The 25,876-nt window shown below is 40.6% G+C and overlaps 2 protein-coding genes across 3 annotated transcripts in view; both read left to right on the top strand.

Moving 5' to 3' along the window:
• Positions 1–6,405: 6,405 nt before the first annotated feature.
• sh3bgrl3 (SH3 domain binding glutamate-rich protein like 3) lies at positions 6,406–11,654 on the top strand. Its single transcript, XM_072370172.1, has 3 exons — positions 6,406–6,530; positions 8,504–8,671; positions 9,370–11,654. Exons 1-3 carry the CDS (start codon positions 6,486–6,488, stop codon positions 9,433–9,435), a joined length of 279 nt encoding a protein of 92 aa, XP_072226273.1. The 5' UTR covers positions 6,406–6,485; the 3' UTR covers positions 9,436–11,654.
• Positions 11,655–12,822: 1,168 nt separating this feature from the next.
• Positions 12,823–25,876, top strand: part of trappc9 (trafficking protein particle complex subunit 9) — a 193,172-nt gene continuing 180,118 nt past the window's right edge. Inside the window, exons 1-6 of one of the 2 annotated variants that reach the window (XM_072369877.1) lie at positions 12,823–12,900; positions 14,736–15,331; positions 17,299–17,444; positions 19,083–19,208; positions 21,987–22,013; positions 23,105–23,226. In XM_072369877.1, coding sequence (XP_072225978.1) covers positions 14,748–15,331; positions 17,299–17,444; positions 19,083–19,208; positions 21,987–22,013; positions 23,105–23,226 — 1,005 coding nt within the window. In that variant the 5' untranslated portion in view covers positions 12,823–12,900; positions 14,736–14,747. The remainder of the gene's footprint in view (positions 12,901–14,735; positions 15,332–17,298; positions 17,445–19,082; positions 19,209–21,986; positions 22,014–23,104; positions 23,227–25,876) is intronic. The other variant, XM_072369878.1, reaches the window with a different exon arrangement.

Genomic DNA, 25,876 nt, shown 5'->3' with positions numbered 1-25,876 from the left:
TAGCTGGACCTCAGATTCACGAACAAAACTGCTTGCTTTCTGAGAAGTGCCTCGGCAACAGCCAACTAGGCCAGTGAACTCCATGCACCGTCTTTGAGTTCTTTGTTCCTTTGATGGAAGGCAGGCAATTCAGGGGTTGAACTGTGAATATTTTTCAAGGAAGTAAGCAATCAGCCTACTTCAAAATAATCTTCATGGATGATGATGTTGCTTCAGGTACATCTGACACATGACACAGAATTCAAGAGGCCCAATTAGACAAATAGACAAATGAGCTGGAACATCTTTGGAACATCTAAGATTGTGAAAGTTTTCCATCAACAGATGTTAAAGCTGATAAGTTTTGTTTAAGGAATTTGATGCTTACATATTTCAAAAGTTCAGACAGGGGTGCCTGACTTCAAAACTAAATCCAAATGAAAAGTGACAGAGGTTAGCATGGCACATCTTACTTTTTTATTGGCACCAAATTACAAGCTGCAGTTGCATGAGGAGTTATATCAAGCACTGTTATGGCTGTGTTTCCCCACATCCATTTAAAAGAAGCTCCCAGATCTTTGTCTTCTTTTCTTTTTCGCCATAATTATACCCTTGTTTTATCAATGAAAACCAGGATCATGGATCACTGAACTTTAATTTGATTGCATGGATTAATTTAGCCTGATTTGATGCTCTGCTTTGTCCTTCCAACCTCAAAATAAATTGAAAAAATTGCTTTTAAATGCCCTATTTGGGTCTTAAAGTGGTGTATACAGCAGAAAGTGACGTCAGTGAAATACTTGTTGTGTAGGGTTCCCAACCATACAGGACGATTCCGTTTTTCAACCCTATTATTGTGCCACAGGCTTGGCAACCTGATGACTAACACACAGCTAGCAGGGGAAGCAGCCAAGCTAAGTGCTAAATGTGTTAGACAGCCAGGTTGCAGCTTTACAGCTCCCAGAATTCTCTCTATGTTGCATTTACTATTCTAATAATTTGCAAGTGACATTTCCTTTAAATGTTGCACTTTTGTGATGGTGAAACAGATATCTAAAAGAGAAAAAAAATCTCTCCAAGCTAATGAGCAGGCTAACTCCAACTTAGCCCTCTCCATTTTGGAATCAGTTCCTTCTCATGATAAAAAATGTTAATGGAGAAACTTCTTTATTAAAGCTCACCAAAGATTAACTCTATCCACATCTATGCACAGATTACAACCCAACCTGATTTTAAATTCTGATGGGTTCAGACCTATAGAATTGTGCTTTTTATTGCCCTTAGCAAAAAGTAGTATACTTGAAGTTAATTTTATTAAGTATGCTCGAGTATAAGTATAAGTATAGCAAGTATACTACGGACCATATACTTGTAGTGTAATAGAAAGTATACTGATGTACACTTTCAAATATACAACAAGTACACTCATCTATATACAACTAGTGTATTAGGTATCTAGTTCCAGTTCACATTTTAGTTTATTGAAGTAGGGGTGGCCGTGGCTCACTGATTAGAGTGGGTCATCCAATAACCTGTAGGTTGACGGTTCAATTTCTACCAATTCCTACCAAAAAAGATTGGTGAACTGACAGCTGGCGGAGTGGCTGGCTGAGGCCCTTGATCAGGGCACCATACCCCCCATGCTCCCCAGGTGCTGTGAATGGCTGCCCACCGCTCCAATGTATGTGGTATCTGTCTCCATGAGTGTGTGACCCTGTGCATGTGTGTGGGTCAAATGCAGAGGAGTAATTTTGTGTATTTTGTGTGACAATGACTACATGACAATAAAGTAATCTTAATCTTTTATACTTTTATGAACTTAGAATTACTAAAACAAAAAAAATTAGTTGTTCTAAATTATGCTAAGTTTGCTTAGCATATTACTTGTAGCATACTATTTATGTTCATGTTTATGCAGATGCTTTTATCCAAAGCCACTTACACTGGTAGGCAGGTAGAGTAAGGGGATCTTGCCTCAGGACCCCTACTGTAGGTAGTACCATTCATGCAGGGGATTTGAATTCAGGTCGTCCACATGAAAAGTGGGAATCTTACTACTACTTTATCTAGCACTTATACTAGACTGCAATGTATTCACAAATACCTGCTTAAATCGTGAAAGATGTGCATTTCAAAAACAAAGAGCCTCTATGAAATCAAGTCCTTCTTTGCTGAGTCAACGACTTGACCTGATTCTGTACTTGGATCAAGATAAACTAAGTATTAGTACTTTGTGGCAGAAAGAAGTAAAAAGTATACTAAAGTACAAGTATAAGCTTTGGTATTAAAGTATAAGTGTAAGTCTTAGTATTAATGTACTTTTCTTCATACTTTTCAGTATAAGCCAAGTATACTTCACCATACTATTCTTAAATATATAAAATATAGTATATAAAAAATAAACTTCAAGTATACTGCCTCAGTTTTACTATAAAATAAGTATACTCATAGTACACTTGAATAAACTACTTTTTGCGATGGGTTATTAAACTAACAGATCTAACAGAACATGACATGTTGATTAATGAGCCTTGGAGGTGTTCGCAGCCTCATTTTCTTTAGCCTATGGATGAAGTCTGACTAGCTCTTTTGACCTGCTCCCTGTAACAAAAATAACACTTTTCTGATGTCATCTGGGTTATTTAGCCATAATCGGTTATAGTTTTTTTTGTCAGTTGAAAGGCATGCAAGTATTTGCTTGAATTTTCAGTAGCTAAGCAAGTAAGAAATGAACTGATTTAAAAAAGATAGTAAGATAGTAAGTAATATTACCATATTATTTAGTCTTCTACAGTTTAGAACAAAAAAAAGACAAAAAGGACCCAAAGCCTATGTTTGGACATCCTGCGTAATATGTATTAATAACATTCCCTCTGGCAAATGTTCCAGCTTGTAAACTTGACATACTAGGTATGACACCAGCCCACAGCATGATCTATCGACCCCCATGCTTAGCTGCTGAAAAGGGTTTTGTTTATATGAAATTCAGTACCCTCATCCATCCAAACCAACCTTTGCTTACTGCAGTCAAAAAGATCTATGCACATTTCATCAGTCTACTGCATTTCTTTCCAAAAGATCTTTCTCAAATGCTTATGTGCTCTGGTGCTGGCTTCTGTGGTGAATGTGCAGAAAATGTTTTCTTCTGATGCATTATCCATGAAGGACATACTTGTTTAAATAGTGACAGACAGTCCAACAAAGCATCACCATTTCAGTTTGCTCAATCGTCCTGAAGGTCTTTGGTAGGTAAACATGAGTTTTGATTTGCAATCCACTCATAGAGCAGTTGAGTGTAACAATTCAACAATTCTCTCCAAATTGAGGAAACAATAAGCTGGAAATGCTATGTTACATTTTTAGAGCCTTCTCCTGCTTTGTGGGTTTGTTTTCTTCCTTAACTTTCTTCCTTAACCTTAAATTTTGAAAGTCATGCCACACTCCTTTATGCAGTTGCTTTATGTAGCTTGCTTGCTCTCTTGTGAAAATATGTCCTTCTGCTGCCCTCGTGTGTTGATGAAGGCACATTTTATTGAGGTAAACATGTTTTCAGAAAGGCCTAGTTTTCTCATGTCATCAGCAGCTCTGCTTCCTCGGTTGTGAACTTGAAAGGTGATATAATTCTCTTTGTTTTCACCTACCTTGAACATGTATTGACTTTCCTGCCTGGCTCTGCAGTCCAGTCTTACTGTGGGCTTGTGTGACCTGACCCGTACAGCATCGCTCCGTTATTCATCTAAATCCCCGAATCAGCTGAATTATGGTCCGATTGGACTCTCTCCCACATTCTTCCTCTCTGACTCACAATAGGAGTCAGACAGCCTGCTTCACCTCAGATAATTAAATTTCATCTCAGCTCAGTAAACGTAATGAGGCTCAAAATACCAAGAGTATTACAGCAAGCAACAATTCACAGATGGTTTGCCAATGTATCACTGTGATGTCTAAACAAGTTATCAAGATGATTACAGTTTGGCAATATAGAAAATGTCAAATTTTCATACTGTACCAGAGTGGATCCTGTTTTTGAACATGTAATTACTGGTTTATCAGTAAATCGTCTTTCTGCTAAACAAATTGCCCTCCATCTGACTTAGCTTGTGCTGAAAAGAAAGTGCAAGCATGCTAACATGCTTAAGTAATATGACGAACAGGACAAACATCATAACCATTTTGGCATCTTCTTTTTAGTATTGTCATTAGCATGAGGTTAGCATGCTGGCACTAGCCTTTAACTCCAGAGATGTCCTCACAAAGCCTCTAAAAGAATCGCAGCATATTCTTGAAATAACTATTAGAATATTCAATACACAGATTTGGAGCGTGAACCCTTTTGTTAGAAATATTATCTGGACTTTGAAGTGTGAAATGGTAAGTCTGCTTTCCCACTGTAATATGACCACACATGCAGCAGAGTTCACTCTGTGTGTGGTTCTGCTGAGTGATGCAGCTGCCGGCCTGGAGCTTTAAATCTTAAAGCCTTCCTCTGCACCACTGGGCCCATTCTCTGGAGGTGTCTGTCTGCAGAACGTCTAAGACAAGAGTGCCACGTTTACAATGTCCTTCTATTTCTAGTAATTTCTAATCTCTTTTGTCAAGATTTGCTCTTCTTTTTGGCAGTGCAAAAGAGCAAAATTTACACTTTTAAAAAATATATAAAACACTCTTTTTCAAATCTAGAATTTGAAAGAGTTCATAACACCAGAAACATAACAGTCTTGGGGCAGAAACTGTACATGGCATGCACTGAAGAACACACCAACAGAACAGGTGGAGAAGCTTTAGACACACTCGCAGCCTCTAAACTTTGCTTGTGGCCATCTAAAAGCTTCTTTCAGCTGTCTCATGGTAGTTTCTGCCACTTTCCCATTGCTCTTCACTCAAGCTCCATTAAGCCTACATCAGGCTTTTAAGCTACGTAATCACCTGTCCAGATTGTTCTAGGTAAGCCTGAATTTCCCAATTTATTGTGTGGTGTATTTTTCATCCCGATATTTTGAATGATTGAACCATTAAGACCACGTGCATGGGTAGACTACACATTTGTGCTTGCAGTAAATGCACAAAAGTCTGAACATGTGCTTTCAATTAAATTATTTCATTATTCATGCATGCACAAAACCCCAACTGACTGCAATGAATCACCTACAGGTACATTCACATATAGGCCTGCTTCTTATAAGCAACATGTGGAGACTGTTATGTGTGTGGGATAGTCTGGAATTCTCTGTGAGGGGGATGAGGTTTAGCTGAGAAATTAAAATAGGGCAAGATAAAAAAAAAGGGGGTGGGATCTCAGGAGGAGAACAGAGAGTACAAGGTGGGAGGAAACAAATCAAAAGCATCCGGGAGAATGAAAAATATCCCTAAATTACAAAAATGACCAACTGATATAGGAGTAACACTGATCAACACCACGTTAATATAAGAATAAAGTTGTGTACTGTTACTTTAAATTCCACATAGGTTCACCATGAAGTGGGAGAATAGACTCAAGTTGGCCAAAGTACAACATACAATTTCCTGTTTTTAAAAGAAGACAACTAGCCAATTACTGATGATGCGAAAGCAGATCTGAGTAACAAATTAGTAAAATAATAGTTATTTCAAACAACTGGGGAATTAAAATAAATTCAGTTTAATTAAATTTGAACTATATAGCACCAAATTACAAAAAATGCAATCTCAAAGCACCTTAAAGATACAGTCAAAGTCAAGACCATTACAATCTAATTCACTGCAAACCCCGTTTAGTCCTTTCAGCTCATGAAACCACCAAATTGTATCAAAACTTTTCTTTGGTTGACTTCCCTGTCCTGAGCATGCATGAGGCAACAGTGGAGAGGAAAACTCACTTTTAACAGGAAGAAACCTGCACAAGACTCAGGAAGATGTTTGGGGGCTGAGGGGACATGAAAGAGGGGTCAACAAGCACCATAACACCAGGTGAGGGATACCTGCTGAGAAAGAAAAACAAAAATGAATGACAACGATGATTTATATGTACATGGGAGGGTAAAGAGAGCAGAGCAAGGAAAAGTGCTCAGTGCATCATGGGAGGTCCCGGGCAGTGTAGGCCTATAGCAGTGTCATTAAGGGACGTTTCATGTTCATCTGAGGCATGGCTGAATACTCTGTGCAGTTCACTTCAATGAGAACAACTGGCAGCCAAAGTAACTGATGGATTCTCCAATTTAAAATGATAATATTTTAATAAAATGTCAGTTCACAGAAGAACCACGTTGGTTTGATTACAAACTTAACCATAATACCACGCACAACAGCTTTGTGTCTTATTCTTAAACCAATACATCTTATACTATACCAAATAATAATATACTAAATCTATATGACACGTTTGAATTGCTCGGGAAGTTTACACTGTCTTTTATTTTGAAAGACAGCGTGTCCGTCTTCCGGTTTTTAAAGTAACTGTTCAACTTGACACGAGCCAGAGAGCTACTTGCGAGCCGCTACACAAAGAGAGAGTGGAAGAACCTGCAACTATGGGAGTCAAACTGTACTACACCACCGTTACTGCCTCGCGGACGGTGAGTCAGGCTGATAATTCAATAAGTTTGATGTCCGAGTCTTGAGCTCCGGCGGCGGCTGCTGCTGACAACGCTTCTGTCTAACAGACACACCCAGCACCCTATCAGTAATAGCTTCCTACAGACTAACAGTGCAGCGGGCCTATGCAACTCACTGCCTCTTTCTAGAATGGTTGGAACGTCGGCATAACGAGGCTGTGCGTGTTCTGAACATTTGAGTTATTATCGTGAAATATGTTCAAACTTAAAGGACGTGTCGAGCCGAAGAATGTTATTTTTTTTTCAACTTGAATCCCCGTGTCTAGGTGGGGGAATTATTTTTCTACCGAGCATATTGCCTAGCTGTATTTATACACAAATCTCAATGTAGGAACATCACTAAACATTCAGTAAGAAATGAAAGAGTACTTCTGCTGCGTTGACTGGACGGGCCAACTGAGTTGTGCTCACTTGTATCCGCTTGCTGTTTGCGGGGAGAACTTTGCTCCGAACTATCAATTTAAGGTCGCCCTGTTTCCGGCAAAAATTAAATGGCAACGTTTAGCTTTTCAAACATACAACACACTCAGAAAATTGTCATAAACTCGACATGATTTCCATTTTTCTAGAGTGGTACACCTGCTACCAATGTTGCTTCAGCTGTAGAAAGCTCATAGAAAGTGAGCGCGGGACCACATTTAAAATCATTAATCACTAGAGCTGCCCAGGTGATTATATTTCAAGCCGAATTAAGCAGTAAAGCACTAAGTTGGGAAAAGTGCCAGTATTTATAGTCTTTGACGTATGTCTTTGTAGATAAACGTGATTAAACTAAATTCTTCAATTTTGTAATGAAGCTTTGCCACATAATTCGATCCGCTACATTAGAATGGATCTACACTGTAAACATCTTTGTTTGAATAGCTAGCCTGTGTTACAGAGTCGCAACACTTTAAGCTGCGTTAGTGGAGTAAGCTTCACAATGCGTTTTCTGTCTTTATACAGCTCTTTGAAACCAATTTATGAGTTGTTCTGCTGTGGTTGGAGCACACAGAGCTTCTCCAGAACACTTCCCTCTCTGTACCATTTAAAAAGCCAACGCCTATGAAATAATGTTTGCACTTTTGTTTAGTGTGTTGTAAAACAATAGCAATAATAATAAAAAAAAACACCCCATTATTCAGTGGAGCTTTCACAACTTTCTGCAGCAGCTTAAAGCAATTCCTCTTTTTCGGTTTGAGGATGTGACTGGCATTTACATCTAGCACATAGCAGCTTGTGTGTTTCCAGTTCCGTACTTGGGTGTGGTCGTTTTTTCAAACTCCCAATTTCCTCTTGTCACCCAAAAAAAGATAGACCGTTCACATGCCTATTAATCATCGCCCAAAAGCCCGATAAAGCCACTGCTTTGTCCCTCCAGGATGTAATTAAACTACGAACTAAACAAAATGTGAAGGTTGTAAAAGGGGAAACGTACAGGTTGACGAAGCAAGACGTCAAAGTGTCAGGGTGGAAAACTCAAAGCAGTTTGCCTGAAAATAGAAAATCCACAACAAAAGAAGTGAAAGACAAAGGGGCAGAAACAGGAGTCGATGTGTAGGAGTAAACTGAAATAAATGGGGATTTCCATCCAGAAAAGCCAACCGTAAACCATCACTAAACGGAAGAGAGCAAGGGTCCAGCAGATTAAAGAGCAGCAGTCATGGACTGATGATGATTGGATGAAAGTGATGTTCGGTGATGGATCACCACTCTGGGAGCGGCTCCGTCCTGCCAAACTGATCTGTCAGCTACTGTAGAAGAAAGATGAACTTTATGAATGATAATGTTATGCTTTTATATCGTAAAAGACAGAGGAGAACACCAAATCAAAGATATTGTACCATGAGAAAATGGTTTGATTTTGGCCTTGCAGCCTGCACACGTGGGTTATTTGATGGAGGAGAGGACAAAAGTTTAAGCTCACGTTTCTGACAGATGTTGACGTTTTTCAGGTGAAGTCTCAACAGGCGGAGGTGATCCGAATCCTCGACAGTAAAAGCATCCAGTACGAGCTCATCGACATCTCTGTGGGCGGGGAGCTTCGTGACGAAATGAGGAGCAAGGCTGGGGACCCCACGGCAGTCCCTCCCCAGCTGTTCAACGAGGACCAGTACTGTGGGGTGAGGAACGCTGCACTCGACACATTATTTTCCTCTTTTTCTGACTAAACCATGAAGTTAAAGACGTTTTGATAAGTTGTACATGTACAGGTGCCTTTAGAGACAAACCCGCTCACACACCGCTTCCTGCAGTTTTTCACTGTGCACGGAAAAGAAGGTGCATGACAGGCTGAAACGACACCAAAAGCCCTGGTCTGCCAGGTGTTATCAGACATTTTGGCGCACAAAGCTGTTGGAGGTTTTGAGATGATGTAAAGAAGTTGGACTCCCTGGTGGAGCTCGAACTTAAGCCTTTGCTCCTTTGTGTTGAAAGTAGCCAATAGCAGTGGTACAGGCTCTTGATTATGACCCCTCCTGGGCACCATACTTTGGAGGTTTTCCCACCACGCAATAACGTAAACATACATACATCAATTACTCTTCCCTGTGGAGAGGTGCTGGTACGTGGTCGGATCTTATGGCATCCCCTCATTGTCCTTGTCAGAAATGTACTCGGTCGTCCCCGCAAGGGGAAATTCTCTTCATGCAGCAACAAACGGGAAGTATACGCAATCAAGTTATATTATAGACAATATAATATATATATTTATCATTCCAAGCAGGAACCGTGGGGTTTCGACGTGGAGAGATCCCAGCTGCCTTGTGGGAATTTCTGGTTTTCTTCGCCGTTTGACCCTTTTTTTTTCTCTTCTCCACAGAACTATGAAATGTTTTCTGAGGCGGTGGAAGCAGATACAGTGGAACAGCTTCTGAAACTGGCGTGAGGAGGGCGGTGTGACATTCTCCCTCTAAAACCCATCTCCTCCCACCCTGCGGCCTGTTGGAGGCCCTACACCCAGTCTGTCTCTGCACCTCTGGCAGTGTCCACCCCCTCCTCTGTCAACGCCATAATGACGAATGCCAAATATTCCAAATCCAACTAATCAGAAGACGCACATTCCCCCTACTGCACTGTTCAGCTCTAAATCAGTCTTAATCTGTTTTCCTATGTGTCCTTTATTTTTATTTTTCAGACCTTTTTACTTGTCAGACTCGTGTTACTAATCACTCCTTGTCCTCCAGGAATCGATGGGCTGGGTAAAAGTGCTGTAATTAGGTCGACTAATCTCGGCTGCGGCCACATGATCGCTGGAGATTAAACTAATCCACTGAATGACAGCATTCAACCCAAATCTATCTGATCCTCTGCAGACCAAACACCCCATCATCAGTCAGTCTTAAATATCTTGGTGTCTTTTTCTGTAGCCTTCAGCTTCCCATGTTAAACATGCAAACACAGTCGGAGGTAGCAAGGACTGCAAAGTCTTGAATCACTTTTAGGAATCAAAGCGGCGGCTTTTAGAAGCGGATGACGTTCATTCACTTTGGCTCATAGATGTCTTCATGCAGTATTTGGGTTATGAAATGGGAACCCACTGTAGCCAGATGTGCTGATCTGACCCATCCAGAGGGTTTGATAAACATAAGAATAACAAATGACTTGGACCTACTTCATAGAAACTAGTCCTCCCCCCCGACTGCTACACATTAAAGGTACCTTTTCTGTAAATGGAAGATCCACAAGAGTAGTTGTGGAATTGTCAGAAGATTGCAGATAGAAAGACAGTTTATGTTTCAGTCACTTTTCAAAGGGAAATTTAGCTTTTAAAAAAAAAATAAAATAAAAAAATCTTTGCATGGAGATTATGTTGATATCAGAAGGTATCACTTTCCCATTAACCTCTTTTGTTCATGCCACTATGGGGCGCCGTGGTGTGAAGCTGAAGCTGCACTTAAACAGGCTGAGGTCGTGACCCCATGTAGGGAATCTTGGAATTTCAGGGATTCTTGCTGTGGAATTCCCATGCTACAAATTAGCTTCAAAGGTCCATTTTCAGCGTTAAAGTGTTGCCACGTAGGTTTCACTTTTTGGCCATTAGGATATGATCGTGGGGAAATTTAGGTGTTCAGGTGAGGACATTTAAATGGAAGAGTTAAGAAACAGCTGGTTTGGGTTTCTGGTTGAAACGCGCTGGATTTCTGAACTAAATGACACCAATTTGTGGATTTTGATTTAGTCTCTAATGGGCCAGACTTATTAACATGCTGGTCATTAGATGTTTCAGAGGGTCACTGCTACTATCCAGTAGAGCAGAATGAACAGGTTCATTCATTTCATACTTGGTGCCAATAGACTGCATCTTTAATGCATTTATGCCGGTGGATATCACTGTAGTGTTAGCATTTCCTGCCTATTCTACATTCTCCTTGTTTTTACTGTACAACTTGAAAAGCCTGTTGCTGGCACCGATCGGATGCTCTGTATTGATTACTGACGGGGCAAAAGATGCCAAACGAGCGGAAGAAAACATTTCGTAGTGAGTGACGGCGATTTGACAGAAGATGTGAATCCTTCTCCCTCTCAGCCGTGTAGCCTCTTCTTACACTGTTTCAGGTTCCAGCTTCACTGATTGTACTGGGCGTGGAGATGCAGTGACGTGACTATGCACTGGAACGCTGCTTCACCCTGAACAGGCATAGAGATCCAAAACGATGAGTTCGGATTAACTTAACTCAGTCTTACCAGCCTTAGGGGACACTCAGCACATGTGGAAAATGAAGGCTTCACTCACCTTTTATGTTCGCATTCATTCCATTGGTTGATCTCAGATAAAATAAAACGCCCGTGTATTACGTCTTCTGCATGATTTCCCTCTCGTAACATCTGTCGCCCTCCTTGTGAAGATGCGGTCGCCCCTGTGATTTTTACACCCCACGTTTGTGCACTGTTTTGTAAGTCAATGGCTGTAGATGTTTGCCTGTTAGTGATGTATATTCACTTTGAATCATTGTCTAGACATTCCATTCTGAGCTCCTGCTTTGCTTTTGGACCAATTACCCTTGGCCAAAACAAGAAGAAAATAGGGAATAAAATGCTGTTGTCTTCCAAGAAGATTGTGAAAAGTGATTTATGGGTTAAGCAAATAAAAAGGAGTCGACTCTATCAGTGTGGATGCTTTGGTTCATTATCATTAACTGTTTTGTGTTGGGAATCTACAATTGAATGAGGAATGTTACAGAAGAGCGGGGACATCATTTTTTAAATTTGCAAGTCAGCAAAGTCTGTGATAAGCCAGTGCCATGCTTTGGATTTGCTGCAACAGTACAACGCATTACATGTGAGCAACACTGGCATAACAAGATGTTCTGATTAGTGAGGAAGTAGAACATCTGAAAATTTGCACACAGATTGTTAAATTCTGCATCATCCTATAATCGTTCGACTGCTGATGGACGGTCTAAATTCAAATACATAACCTGGTTTTATTTTAGTCTTTCATGAGGCGAATCTGTAAAAAAACTCTTCAGACCCTTAATTGTGTTGAAGAACTAGACCGAGTAAAGAGGACAACACAGTTTAAAGAACGTGGATATCCACAACTGACCAACATGCCAGTTGTTGTGTAGTTGCAGTACCTCCCTTCTCCTTTAGGAGGCGCCGTTTCAGCATAATACACTATCCATTGAGGAGGAAGGAGAAACGAAGGGGAAAAAAAGCAGTTGTCAAGACAACGAGAGCAAGCAGGAAATGCGCAAGTTATTTTCAAAATATAAGCCTCAAACGTAGGACACCGCTTACAAGTTATCTTTGTCGAAGCAAAAAAATCATTATGGTTGATGGACACAATCTTGACTTCATTGTTGACACCAGGCGGTGATATGATGAGTGCATCTTCTCCTAGCCTACATTTTTGTCAGTAGTTTTCCAAATATGTCATATGTTATCTTACAGTAAACAGGTGAGACTTTTTATAACTATTGTTTGTATCCAACTGATATCATCACTCACGCTATTTAATGCCACTGGACTGGACTATAGTGGCATAAGAAAATGTTATGTTTGGTCAGATGATAGAGAATTGCCTGTTTGTTCTATCAAAGTTAGACATACAACAGATTTGAATTTTTTGAAAATAAAGAAATTGTTTGAACTTAATCATTTACAACTCTGTGTATATTATGTACCACAGACATATTAACAGTTAGGATAAGACTTTATTGTCCTTTTACACGGAAAATTACACAGCAGTACCGTATCAACAATCATAACTGTTAACGAATATGTTGATATAATGTAACTGCAGGCTTTTAGCTTGAAAATATTGAAGGAAGTTTTGCTACAGCTTGGCTATTGTTGAATTTTCTGGCTCAAAGGAGGAAGCTCTGAAATTTGACAGATAACTGCTGAGGTAACGTAAGTTATACATTACAAACGCCAATGTGAGAAAGATAGAATTAACTGAGCTGATATTTGCGTTACTGACTTGCATATTTTAGCTCGTGCTGCTGCTGTGTGACTTACGAGCAGCATCTTCACCGGCTAGCTAGCTAAGCTAAGCTAGCTGACACTTGTCTTTTCATACAAGACTATAACAAAACGTCAGGAGCTGGTTACTATAATTATATTAGCTTATTGTAGGATGATAAAACGAGGCTCAGGTCTCGTTTTTTTTTAACGTTTTGCCTCTGCATCTGTTTTTTTTTTAATCAGCTGTTAGACATTTAGCAGTCACAGCTTAGTGTTTTACGTTTTCTAAAGACAGCAGCAGGTGCAGCCTAACTTTTAGTCTGAAGGAACTTTGCTCAGGACGCTCACTTGTTCAAAAAAGATCCCTTTGTATCGTGTCTTCCACCCTGTTCGCATTAGCGACCCCAAGGAACAGTTTTTCATTCAAAAGTGAGAAGTTTTGGAGTGCTTGCCAACAGTGTACACAGTTAAAGCAGATGGTTGTTCAATTTAAAGCCACCTTTGAAATAGACATCATTATGTTTCTATTTATACAGCCCTTTAAGAAAAAAAAGAAACGTCATGCACATGTCTACCTATTTAAATATGCAGATAGTGATTGTCTTATTTACTCATGTCATGAGATACCTACCTCTGAGATGTTACAGTCTCATTAGAACTACTTCCTAGTGACAAAATGACCAAATTCTACTGAGAACTACGGGCTTTTCAGTGTAATAAAGTATATTTGTTTCTGAATAGTGTTTAAAGAATGCATGGAAGCTGTTGGATAGTCTGTTCCAGAAAGCTGGCTTGAGTTTGTTCATTCTGATGTGAAGGAAGTGTGAAGTGTCGATAAGAGGGTCGTGCTAATGGAACGTGAGAGTTTGAGTTTTTGAACATGTGTTGCCTGTAGCCTTTATTGGCATTAGTCTGTTTTGTGTGGGTGTGTTTTCAAACACTGAATACGTTATAAAATGCTGTTGTATGTGGTTTTTAAAATGACAAACCCAATATCCCGAAAGGTTTGGAATAGGGTTTTCTAAAACGCAACAAAAACGTATGTTTGCAATTTGGTAATGTTGTTCAACTTTTATTTAGTGGACAAAAGTACAGTAAATTATAGTCTGTGTGTTTATGGACCAGTTTTGTCCTGTTTAAGAATATAAACAAATTTTGAATTGGATGCCAGCAACCTATAAGCCCTTACTTTAGGGAAAAAGAGCTGAGACATGGACTCTTTTGACCACAGAACGCATGTCCTCTGTCTTTCCGTCCATCCAAGATTTGGAGAACTCTGCTGTGTCTGAATAGCGGGCATGTGGCTTCTTCCGTGTGCAGTATAGTTGCAGGTTATATTTCTGGATGCAGCAGCAGGCTGTGTTGAATGAAGATATTTTCCAAGGTACTTGGACGTGTGACGGTCTTTAAGGTCTCGATCAGCCAACGGCGCATTTCAGTCCTTGGACGTTCTGTACTGAGATCTCCTCAGACTTCCTGAATCTTGTCACATTATCGTCACTTGCAATTGACGCATATTACTTTGAATTTATTGGTGATTCTCCATTCTCTGATGGAGTTTGGCACAAAGTGGCCCATCCTTACTTAGAGCCTTTGTTGGATGTTCCTTTTATACCCAATCGTGACACCCTCACCTGTCCCCACTTCATCTGCTGATTGTAGAATCCTCAAGAACGATTTTACTTGTGTATTCCAGAAGCTTCTCTCTTTCTTTTTTTTCTTTTCAGACCCCAGCTCTATTAACTGTACTCGTTTTTCTCTTCCACATATTTAAAGCTGCATGTGAAGATGAGCGTCCCAGACTACTTGCAATGTGCCGAGGACCACCAGACGGTGCTTGTGGTGGTCCAGCCGGTCGGGATCGTGCCCGAGGACCAGTTCTTCAAGATCTACAAGCGAATCGCCAGCGTGAGCCAGGTGAGCATCAGAGACTCCCAGCGCCTCCTCTACATCCGCTACCGTCACCACTACCTGCCCGAAAACAATGAGTGGGGCGACTTCCAGACGCACCGCAAAGTGGTCGGTCTCATTTCCATCACCACCTGCGGCTCATCCAAGGACTGGCCTCAGACCGCAGAGCGCTTCCACGGCCAGAAGGAGGTGTACAGCTCCACGCTGTACGACTCGCGGCTGCTGGTGTTCGAGCTCCAAGGTGAGATCACAGAGCAGCAGCGCACAGACGTGGCCTTCTACCCCAGTTTTGAGGAGTGCTCTGATGTGGAGAGGAGGGTGGAGGACTTTGTGGAGTCCATATTTATCGTTCTAGAGTCCAAGCGGCTCGACCGAGCCACAGATAAGTCTGGTGACAAGATACCGCTTCTCTGTGTGCCCTTTGAGAAGAAGGACTTTGTGGGTTTGGACACAGACAGTAGGTGAGTTGTTACTTCTTCTTGTTAAACATTACAAGAATTGAGTCTTTTTAAGAGATACTTAAATGTTTTCAGCAGTCAGTAAAAACTGTACTTAATGCGAGATTCTGTGTGGTGGTTTGTGTTAAGTTGCTTGTTACATGTCAGCTTCGCCAAGTTCACCCGAAAATCAATTTTTTTTTTTATTAATTTATTTTTTGCTGTTTGTTTTTGTTTGATTGCTCTTGCTTTATTTGTCTTTCTTCTTTTTTTTCTTTCATACTGTCCTGTGAGTTTATTGTTGGGTGTGAAAAGGTGAGATGTTAGAGCCACAAGTTAGTTAACCCGTCCTGATCCCATCAGCTTTAGCTCTGCCCTGAACGACTCTGTGCTGTTCTTCATTTGTTCATGACTCCAAGCCAAACTCAAGGCTCCTTCACAGGTTTCAATTTATGCACACAACGTGTCAGAAATATTCTGTGTCAGGTTTGAATCCTCAACCAAAACACAGATTACAAAAAAAGCCTAGATGACAAAGTAACTGAGGCTTAACTCGGTAAACTAAAGGGATTAGGGCTGAGTCAGACAGCCTAAAAATAGAATATCTGATATCCTTTTTTTTTTTGTTTTGGTTCTTCTTAAAACAATAAATAACAAGGGAATGATCAAAACAAGTGTAGCTTTTATTTACAATAAATTGAACAAAAGCAAAAACTTCCTTTTGGGTTGAAAGTGCTTCTGAACCCAAACCCGCTTCAGTGACTCCGTTTCCAGAGATCCAATCTTTTCCCAAACCTCAGAAAATGTATCTGGATCCCTGGCAGGTAAAAGATGCCTCCTGTTCTACACAGTAGCAACAAAAGTTGAAGAGAGTATAGATTTTCCTTAAAAAAACAAACATTTTTTTTAAAACAACAATTTGATCAATTGAAAAAGTCATTTTAATAGTGATAGCCTCGGTTTTGTTTTTATTTTGAAAATCAGCTCTTTCATGTTTACGACTGATCGGCTTCTGTTCAGTTACCCGGCTTGTGCACTCTGAGGCTCGCTGATCACGTTCGTCAGTGATGGTGTTTTGATGAGGGCTCATTTCAGCGAGTTAATCGACTTGACGGTATTTCCGTCGTCTGCAATTCGATTATTTTTTTTTTTCCTGCAGGACAAAATGAATTCAAACCAGTGCTGCGTTACAGTCTTGTGAAGGAGGAGCTGATGATTTGGACTGGCTCTGTGGGATTGGGAAGGCACAGTTTGGATTTTTATGTTTGTGTGAGCAACACATTGGCCTCATGGTGGTTCTCATATCTTTATTTATGAGAACATGCATCACATTCCAGCTTGGCACAGCTTGGCACAAACCCCTGAATAACAAGAACTTGATAGTGGCTTCTGAGCCTCGTCCGGTTCTATCTGATGTACTTAGTTTTCCATCAGCAGCCTCCTCTCTTCTGTTTCATTCTGATCAAACAAACGAAGTACCTCTGAGCAGTAGTATACATTTTGCAGCTGTTTAAGTAGATATTTAAGAAACCTCTGTCCATGACTTCATTTCACCTTGAGTCCTTGATCACCTGCTGATCCACTTTGTCTTCCCTTGACCTTCCCAGCCTTTCGAGGGCTCACGTCTTGCACAATAACTCCAACGTTCCCTCAATGCAGTTCCTTTTCCTCTGTATCCTGGTGAAGTGACTCCCTCTTCTGTCCTATTGTGCAAGATTGATGGGTCATAGCACAGCTCATTTCTAGTCTTGTTGTTCTCTCTCGCTTTCGCTCCCCCAGCCTGTTTATCCCCTTTGTAGCTGACTGATATGCGTCCTTTCCCGGTCCCCTCCTGGTAAAAACTGTCAGAGCCTCCACTCTACAAACTGACAAAAATGTATTTCAAGAGCCCAAAAACTCATGAATTTTATTCAAGGACTGCAGCCACCTCATTCGTCTTGCTGTTGTCTGAGGAAGCTTTTTTTTCCTTCTTCCCGCTGCTTTCTCGACAGACATTATAAGAAGCGCTGCCAAGGACGGATGAGGAAGCATGTTGGAGACTTGTGTCTGCAGGCCGGCATGCTGCAGGACGCCCTGGTCCACTATCACATGGCTGTGGAACTGCTCAGGGGAGTTAATGACTTCCTCTGGCTTGGCGGTAAGCCTTACCTAACCCTAATCTTTCTTTTTAAAAAAGAAATAAGAATCTGGGTCTCTGGCTGATTCTGATGTTTTGTTTTGTTCTATGTGGTCATCCAACAACTTCTGTGTCCTTGCACTTGTATCAGGTAGCTGTTCCAATGGGTTTACTGTCTCTCCATCAGCAGTTGGACGATTATAGGATGATGCAGAATATTTAAAGAGCAGGAGGACCACCCACTGATAGTAAAATGCCTCCATCATGAAATGTTAGGTTTGTCAGATAATGTACGATTTATTAACAGTAACAAATGCAACAGGAAGTAACAGAACTCAAATGAACATTTCTTTGCCATTTTCATGTTTACGTTTGCTGTAGCCCTGAACCAAATACAGTCATGTGAAAAAATAAGGTCAGTTCTAAAGTTTTATGTTTGGAACATGATTGAACATCATCTGGTCCTGAAAAGTTCTATAATGAGGTAAATACAGACTTCACAATGCCAAGGAGGAAAGACATCAGCAATGATGTTAGAGAAGCAACTGTTGCTGCCCATCAATCTACAAAGGGTCATAAGGTCATTTCCAAACTATTCGGAGTCCATCATTCTACAGAGAGGAAGATTCTTCATCTTCCCAGGAGTGGACGTCCCAGCAAGTTCAGGTCAGACTGTGCAATGCTCAGAGAAACTGCAGAAAACAGCTACATCTCAGACTCTACGGGCCTCAGTTAGCATGTTAAATGTTAAAGTTCATGACAGTACGATTAGAAAAGGTCTGAACAGCTTACCTCTTTATATTAAATCTGCTGACACTGTTTAGCAATTCAAATAATTACTGAAGCTCCATCTCCTTTTCTCAGCCTTCCTTTGAGTTGAGCAGTTTGATCTTCTCAGCAGATTTGACTGCAGTAATTTTTCGGGATGTATTATTTCTGGTTATTTTGTTGTTGTGTTTATTCTGTGAAGCACTGTGGTCCACGGCCCACTGCGGTATGCTGCAAACCTTCAATGAGCTGAAGCAACACTGTAAAAACGAGGGAAAGTAATTCCACCACAACAATATGAGAGCCTGATGATGTCATACAGAGAAGTTATTCCTGCTAAAGGTGGTCCGACAAGCTGCCAAATCATGGGGTGTACTCAGGTTTTCACATACAGTTTCTCAGTTTTGGCTTGGTTTTCATTCAGTAAATAATGGGATGGTGGAACATGTTGTGTGTTGACCATCTGGGGTTACGTTTACCTCCTTAAGACTTGTTAAGGACCAAAGATAAAGTCCTAATGCCAAGAAACATTTGGTATCGGGGTTCCTTTTTCACATGACTGTTGACTTACTGTGAGGGCAGCTTACACTTTTGTTTACCGGTCTCTAGAAAAATGTGGAAAAGCAGTGCCCGGTATCGTGATTAGCCAGTGCAATTTACCCCAAAATGGCAAATTATCGACGAATCAGTCCATCAATAGTCTGCTTTTCTGATTCCTTCTATCATACAGCATGCAGCACCTTGTAAATAGCTTTACTGGCATGCTGCTGGGGAGACAGCAGACCGTTTTTTGGCTTTTTAAAAAAACAAAGAGACTCATACAGGTGAATAAAACATGAGCCAAGCAGAGATGGAGAGTCCATTTTGTTACTGCCGTGTTTGTGTTTGCAGCTGCGTTGGAGGGCTTATGTTCCGCCTCTGTGATATTCCACTATCCCGGAGGCACGGCAGGGAAGACCGCCGGACGCAAACCGAGCATCTCTCAGCCAGCAGATGCAGGAAAACGCCACAGACCAGGTGAGTATATCAGTTTAACAGAAACACGGGCCTCTGTGAGTGAGTGAGTGAGTGAGTGAGTGAGAGTGTGTGTGTGTGTGTGTGTGTGTGTGTGTGTGCTGACTGGAAGCTCACACACTGTCCAGCTTTGCTCCGCTGAGCTGCGTAGCTTGTGTGCATACTTCAAACTTTTAGCTTTTTCAACTGCTGAAGCTTTTGCAATTGATCCTGTTGACTTCATACTTAAACCTAACAATGTGAACATTATAACGTGCTACTAACACACAATATAAATGCTGCTTTGTGTGCATCTTCTGCTCATGTAAAAGAACCGAAGGACCAATCGACTCTGCTTCAAACTGATGAATAGGAACTGCAGCACACTGCCACGGTTTTCATATTTAAACTTGTGTAACAGATTGCTTTGTTCCTGATTAATTGTTAGATTCTTATTAGATATTGATAATGATTTACAGAACTATAGATCAAGGTTCAAAACAGAAAGGGCATGTTACATTTCCTTTGACTTTCGTTTCATTGAGGGCAGCGTGAACCCAACATATTTTAGGTTTGGTCTCAACAGCTTCGTCTTATTTAACGTACCTCCATTTTTACCATTTCAGGCTGTCGGCATGTTCCAAAAAAGATGGGACAATTTAGGAGTGATTTAGTAGTAAAAAATAAAGAAAATCAGACTCGTGATTGTCAGCAGTTCAGCAGGATCCATTAAAAGCTGAGTATTTAGAGTTGGAAAGATGTTCACCAGTTAGTGTGTGTGTGAGAAAATCTCTCAGGTGTTTGAAAACAATGTTACTAAAAGGAAGACTGGAAGAGATTTGCAATATCATTCAACCATTTAAGGAATCTGTGGGGATTTCAATGTGTTAAGGTGAAGGTGCAAAAACCTAAGCAGGACTTATGTTATCTTCCACCCTTCAGACAGTAATGCATTAAGAACCCTCATTCATCAATAGCTGATATAAGCACATGGGATTACTGAGGAAAACCTGTGTCATGCTCCACAATACAGAGTTGGATTCACAAATGCCAGCTAAAACCGAGCAGGGAGGAAGCATTTTGCTAACCCTGTCTAGAAGCAGTATAGACTTCTTTTTTTCTTTGTTTTTGTTTGAATAAATGGATGCTGTGTGCTGCGAAACCAAAAAAACAGGCAGGACTAAAACCAGGCGAGGAGATGGTATCCCTTGGCACTGTTCGTCCCATTTCTTATTTCAGCCGAATGATGCTGCATTCGCTACACCCCGTGAGTTGAAAGTTAAAAACTCTTTGGCTGTTTTATTTTTTGCTTTGCTGTTGACATCAAATATCACCACTTAGCTTAAGTATTTTCATGGCATAGTCACAGTGGCTAAAATAGCGGCTAAAATCAGCTTGCTAGCCTCTCTGTAGGAGGAGCACTACTGATGGAAAATGAATTGCATGCGGATAATTCCTTTTCATGGAATCCCACTAAAAAAGGACCTTGGACTCTAATCAATCTGTTTGATTCCCTGAAGGAGGCTAACAAGAAGTCGCTGTGACTTTGCCATGAAAATAAAGACTGTTTGAATAATTTTTTAAAGGCAGATTCTTGGAGCTCAGGTGTATGCTACCTTATCCAAAGAGCACCTCAAATGAATATCAGGATGAATCCAGGAAGCACCATTATTACAGCACAGGTTAAACAACCCCAGTGGAATATTTCTCATATAAGCAACAATTCTTAATGTTGGCTGCCAAAACCGTAAATAAAACAAAGTGAAACGGAGCAACATTGAAGCCCAGAATTTATGGAGCCAATGTGCGACAAAGGAATTATGACATGGGTTCTCTGTCCTCTTTTTAACTGGCCAGCAGCCATCATGTGTTTTAATAGCTTGGACTGTTAAATACATGACTTGCAACAACGCTGTTTCTAATCGAGGGAACAGTAGTGCACCAGCTGTCCAGGGTCCAGCTGCAGACAACAGAAATGTCAGCATTTGACAATAGAATTGCTCATGCTTTTGAGCTCTTAGGCTATTTACCGAGGCTGACCCTGAGGAAGAGGGGTGGCGTGAAGTCCAGCGAGTCGTACTGCGCGGCTAAAACGACCCGCTTGAATAGGGGTTTCAATTAATGGAAGAAAAAAGTGCCGCTGTGTGCCGTCGCTCTGTGGTCATTTGACCAAAGCATGTCACATACCTCAGAAAACTATGGAGGAGTGCCAAAATTAAATAAATAAATACATCATTAAATAATTACTTAAATGTGCATTGATTAACTAAAATTGGAGTTAAATACATAAATCATTAATTTGTTTTTAATGTGTCAATTCATTAAAACACTAATTAATTTTTTGTAAAAAACATATATAATTATTTCACTATTTGATTAATTATTTCATGGTCCAGTGCATCATTAATTTATTTTATTTGTCAAACTCGCTCATCAACTACAAACATGCAGTCAGATAGAGGAAATGAGGGTGCAAATGCAGTTAGAGCAGGTCTAATGGCAGCAGCGCAATTATGGACGTAGCTTTTTCTTCATCCAAAGCTATATAATCGCCTCTATAATTATCTCTAAAACGACTAACGACCTGTTTCTGTGCAACAAACTCTGTTCCTTTGTTTTCTTTGAAGCTTTGCATTACTGTAACTGCACCAGCTACATGCTAACGGTCTGTAATAGCTCTTTGCTTGCAGTTTATAGCAACACAGCAGCAGCAGCAGCCACAAACAGGCTGTGGGGACTAACTCTGCTAACATTGCGCCTTGCGTCATGGAGTGAATCTGCATTCTCTCTCTTTGTCTGTAGGGGCTCAGGAGGTTCTCATTGACCCAGGTATGGAATGTCTAACCAACGTAACGCTTCTAGATGCCAGTTTTCCTGTTTGCTTGTGGTCACATGAGCCCTGTTACCATCACCATTTTATTTTGAAAAATAACTGATGTCTTTTTTCCCCTTCCTATGCTTCATAGTTTTATCCTTTGTTGGTTTATTGTCGCCATATATATATATATCTATATATACACACACATTATGATGATCTTGTTGTTCTCACAGCCACACTTTTTAAGATCAAACATTTAAATGGCCAATCTCAGCTACTTTTATCTCTAAATAATTATTCTAAATACTCTAACATCCTGTGCTTTATTGTGAAACAAAAATCACGTTTTAGTTTCCCCATTTTTACAGTAAAGTGTAACCAGAATCTTTACTTCTTTGATTTATGTGACTGTCTCACATACTTCCTGTTTTCTTAGTACTCGCAGTTGCTTAACCCGACACTATTGAAGACTAAAGAAAACAGCAGAAATGCTAGATCTGTTTATTTGTCTAACCTTGTGGAAATACTTTCCTTTTTTTGTAACTTTGGCGCCACATCATTTCCCCATTTGTCACGTTGTTTCCACTGTTTGGTCAAGAAATGTGCAATGCAGCATCTCAGTATTCACACAAACACATCACACTGTTGCTATGGACACAGCCCCGTTTCTAGGCAATGAGCTCTCAGTTAGATTTGGCTCAGATGCACCTTGCTGTTGCTTTTCAAAGGTTTCAGGTGTGAGTTTTTCTGTGGCTGGACATTTTTATCACTTTTTATCACAGTGGTTTTGATTTAAGATTCGCATTTAGTTCAGTAGGAATACACACACTTGCCATTATTTGTTTTATCTGCTCTGTTTACATCTCATTCTCCGTTTTGATCCCCAACATTTGAACGCTTTACTGTATTTGCTGTTACAGCCTGTGTCTTGTCAAAGTTTTGACTGGTACTGCATGTATGGAGAGCTAAAGAAGAATCTTCTAAGTAGTCGGTGGTAAATTCATGTCCCCTCTTTCATGTTTGCTTTGATAGCAGATCGCACCGATGGGCAGTCATTTCACTGTCTTGTACCAATCTTATTCTGTCCCTTTTTGGGGTGCAGGTGCCCTCACGGCCAACGGCATCAGTGCAGACACCAGCGCTGAGATTGGACGAGCAAAGAACTGCCTGAGTCCTGAGGACATTATCGAGAAATACAAAGAGGCCATCTCCTACTATGGAAAGGTACTGAACTGACAATAATAAAAAGGTAGATGTAGGTGTAGAAGTGGGCTTGTAGCTAAGAGACGCACAGGAGGCAGCAGATGCATTCAATATATATAGGATGTCTACTCATGAGCAGATCTATGCGTGAAAATAGGAGTATCAGGGTATCCATCAGCCTTTTGAAGGTCTTAAGCATTTAATTTATTTTCATCAAAAATGCCTTCAAAGGTGTTAATAATAGTTATTTCATATCCAGACCAGCTTCACAAACCAAGTCCTAATATTAGCACAAGATAAGTGGGTGAAAAAGACAGGTTGGTTCACAGTGGCTTGAAGTGATACTGGATGATATAAAAGACACTGGTGAGGCTACAGAATCAGAACAGGCAGAACAGTCCGACAGCACCACAAAGTGCACAATTTATCAGGAAAAGAGCCAACACATTCATTCTGAGCCAGAATGATCAGAATTTTAGGTGTATTCATAGCAGAAAACCGTGGCCCCGCACCTTTTCTCCACTTCAGAAATCTAGGTGGAAGTATTGGAAAGAAAGTTTCTATCAGATGGGATATACTCATATTTGTTTGTGATGCTGTATCAAAATAAAATTGGGTCAGTCTCACACCAGATAGTTGTCCTTTAAACCATACATTTACCCTCTGATTTAGACTTCAGTCTAAGGATCTGTATGTGTTGAACGGATCCCCACACATGGGCTTCTTCTTCGAGGAACATGGTAGAGTTTCTGCACATCCCTGCCCCAGACTTTGATCTTTACGCATAGCTTACAGCTCAAGCTGTCTCGCCAAAAGTCTCAGATAAAGTTCTATTGATTAGACAGTGTAGTTCTTCGGGGGTCAGAGTAGAAATGGCTTTTCTAGAGAACAATTATAACTGAAGTCATGCTTAACTTTCAGCCTGTTAGTACATTTGAACAGGCTGAAAGGCTCATTTTATGTATTTTTTTGGTTCTTGAAGTGGATTCATAATGTTAAGTGAACTGAAGACTTGTTTTCTTACGCTACCCGCTGTAAAGCTGCATCTTGTCAGTTATTCCTTGTTTAATATGCAAGTGAAAACTTCTTGAGTGTTATTCTGGAGGATTTACAGCATTGTCAGAATCGGGGTTCTACCGCGGCACTTCAGGCTTGGACCTCTCAGCTGAAGTCTTCCTTTCATTTCTCTCATTTTTAAGAGGAGCCGACAGTTCCTCGGTGAGAGCCATCATCCGGCTTTGGACTCTAGCAATCATCTTGTCTTTTTTCTTAATGGGCAGCTCCAGCTCGTCACACTTGGCTCTTAGCTAAATGGCCTCCTGCCTCTCTAAGACTTCCTTTAGAGCCTTCCATCTGTTTTTATAAGCAGTTCTCATCTTTTCATCCTGCTCCTGCCAGGCAGCTCTGGCTCCTTCATGTTGATGTTGCTCATGCCACTGAGCTGAGATCATTTCAGTCTCTTCTACACGGGCACAGACTTTCTTAAAAGACGCCTCCTCCTGCTGCGAGGATCTCGAGCTCCGATGTGCCGAGGTGCCGAGGTCCTGCTCAGAGTGGAGGCCATATGCATCTAGAATCCTGTGCAGGCTGTTTTTTTTCTTTTTTTTTTTTCTTGCATCAGTATCTTTTTGTGATGCTCATCCTGTGGCATCTGTACCTCTGTGTCCTCAGCCTTATAGGGATATTTTCAGAGAGAACACAATCAAACTGCTCAGAGGACAGCAGGGACATTTGTGCATCTGAATAAGCAGAATCTGCAAACTTGGCCCTCTGCGACACAATCTGTGACATATTCAAGTTGAAATATATTCTGTGTTACCAAGTACAATGCTATTTCGGGACATAGTGAACCTTTAATACAACCCGAACCCCACAGAAGTTGTTATATGTCGTTTTCCAGTCATGTGATAGCAAGCGGAGTCACATATTGCTCTGTGACTACAGACTTTAAAATCTTTTTTCTTTCTCTGGGTGATCATTTCAGGTGTAAACGTAGCTGTTACTTTTAATCTGCCTGTAGTATTCTTCTGAAAGGTCAGCACAAACTCTGCAGACTCACGCGGGTCATCACCTAAAGGGGCATTAATAATTCTTTATCATACACAGTAACGATCACTCAGACCACAGAGAGTCTGAACTGAATCCAGAGTGAGGAAACTGATTTCTTTTGGTTATAATTCTGTTGTAATTCTGTTAATTTTCTGTTTGCTTTTATTCAAAACCTGCTGTGGGAGGCTAAAATGTAGCTCCGTTCATGCACTGTAGCATTCATCCTTCTCAGCAGGGGGCAGTATATCATCAGGTATGATGGCTTCTGCAGACAGTGACATTTTTTTTTTATAATGTCAGACCAGAATGCGACTTACCATCAAACATTAGAGCATGTACAATTACTGGAAACAGTACCTATTATTCATTGATAACCTTTTAAAACTAGTATTGTGCAGACAAAGACACAAGTCTTTCACCCACTTTACCTCTCTAAAATTACAGATAATGGTATTAAAGTATCCGTGATGCTAAGGGAAATTGGTTTATAATGTCACCCTGCTTTTCAGAAGCAATCCTCTGCTTTATCATCACTATTATAATAATTGCCTTTCTGTATTGACCTCCCTTCAGCCGTTCAACTTCTAACTAGTTAATTCAGAATTAAATTACATCTTAACGC

Source organism: Leuresthes tenuis, unplaced genomic scaffold, assembly GCF_036924035.1.
Source record: "Leuresthes tenuis unplaced genomic scaffold, fLeuTen1.0.hap1 SCAF_18, whole genome shotgun sequence".
NCBI classification, from domain to species: domain Eukaryota; kingdom Metazoa; phylum Chordata; class Actinopteri; order Atheriniformes; family Atherinopsidae; genus Leuresthes; species Leuresthes tenuis.
The sequence above is the reverse complement of the archived record's forward strand: the minus strand, read 5'-3'. Positions and strand labels throughout refer to the sequence as shown.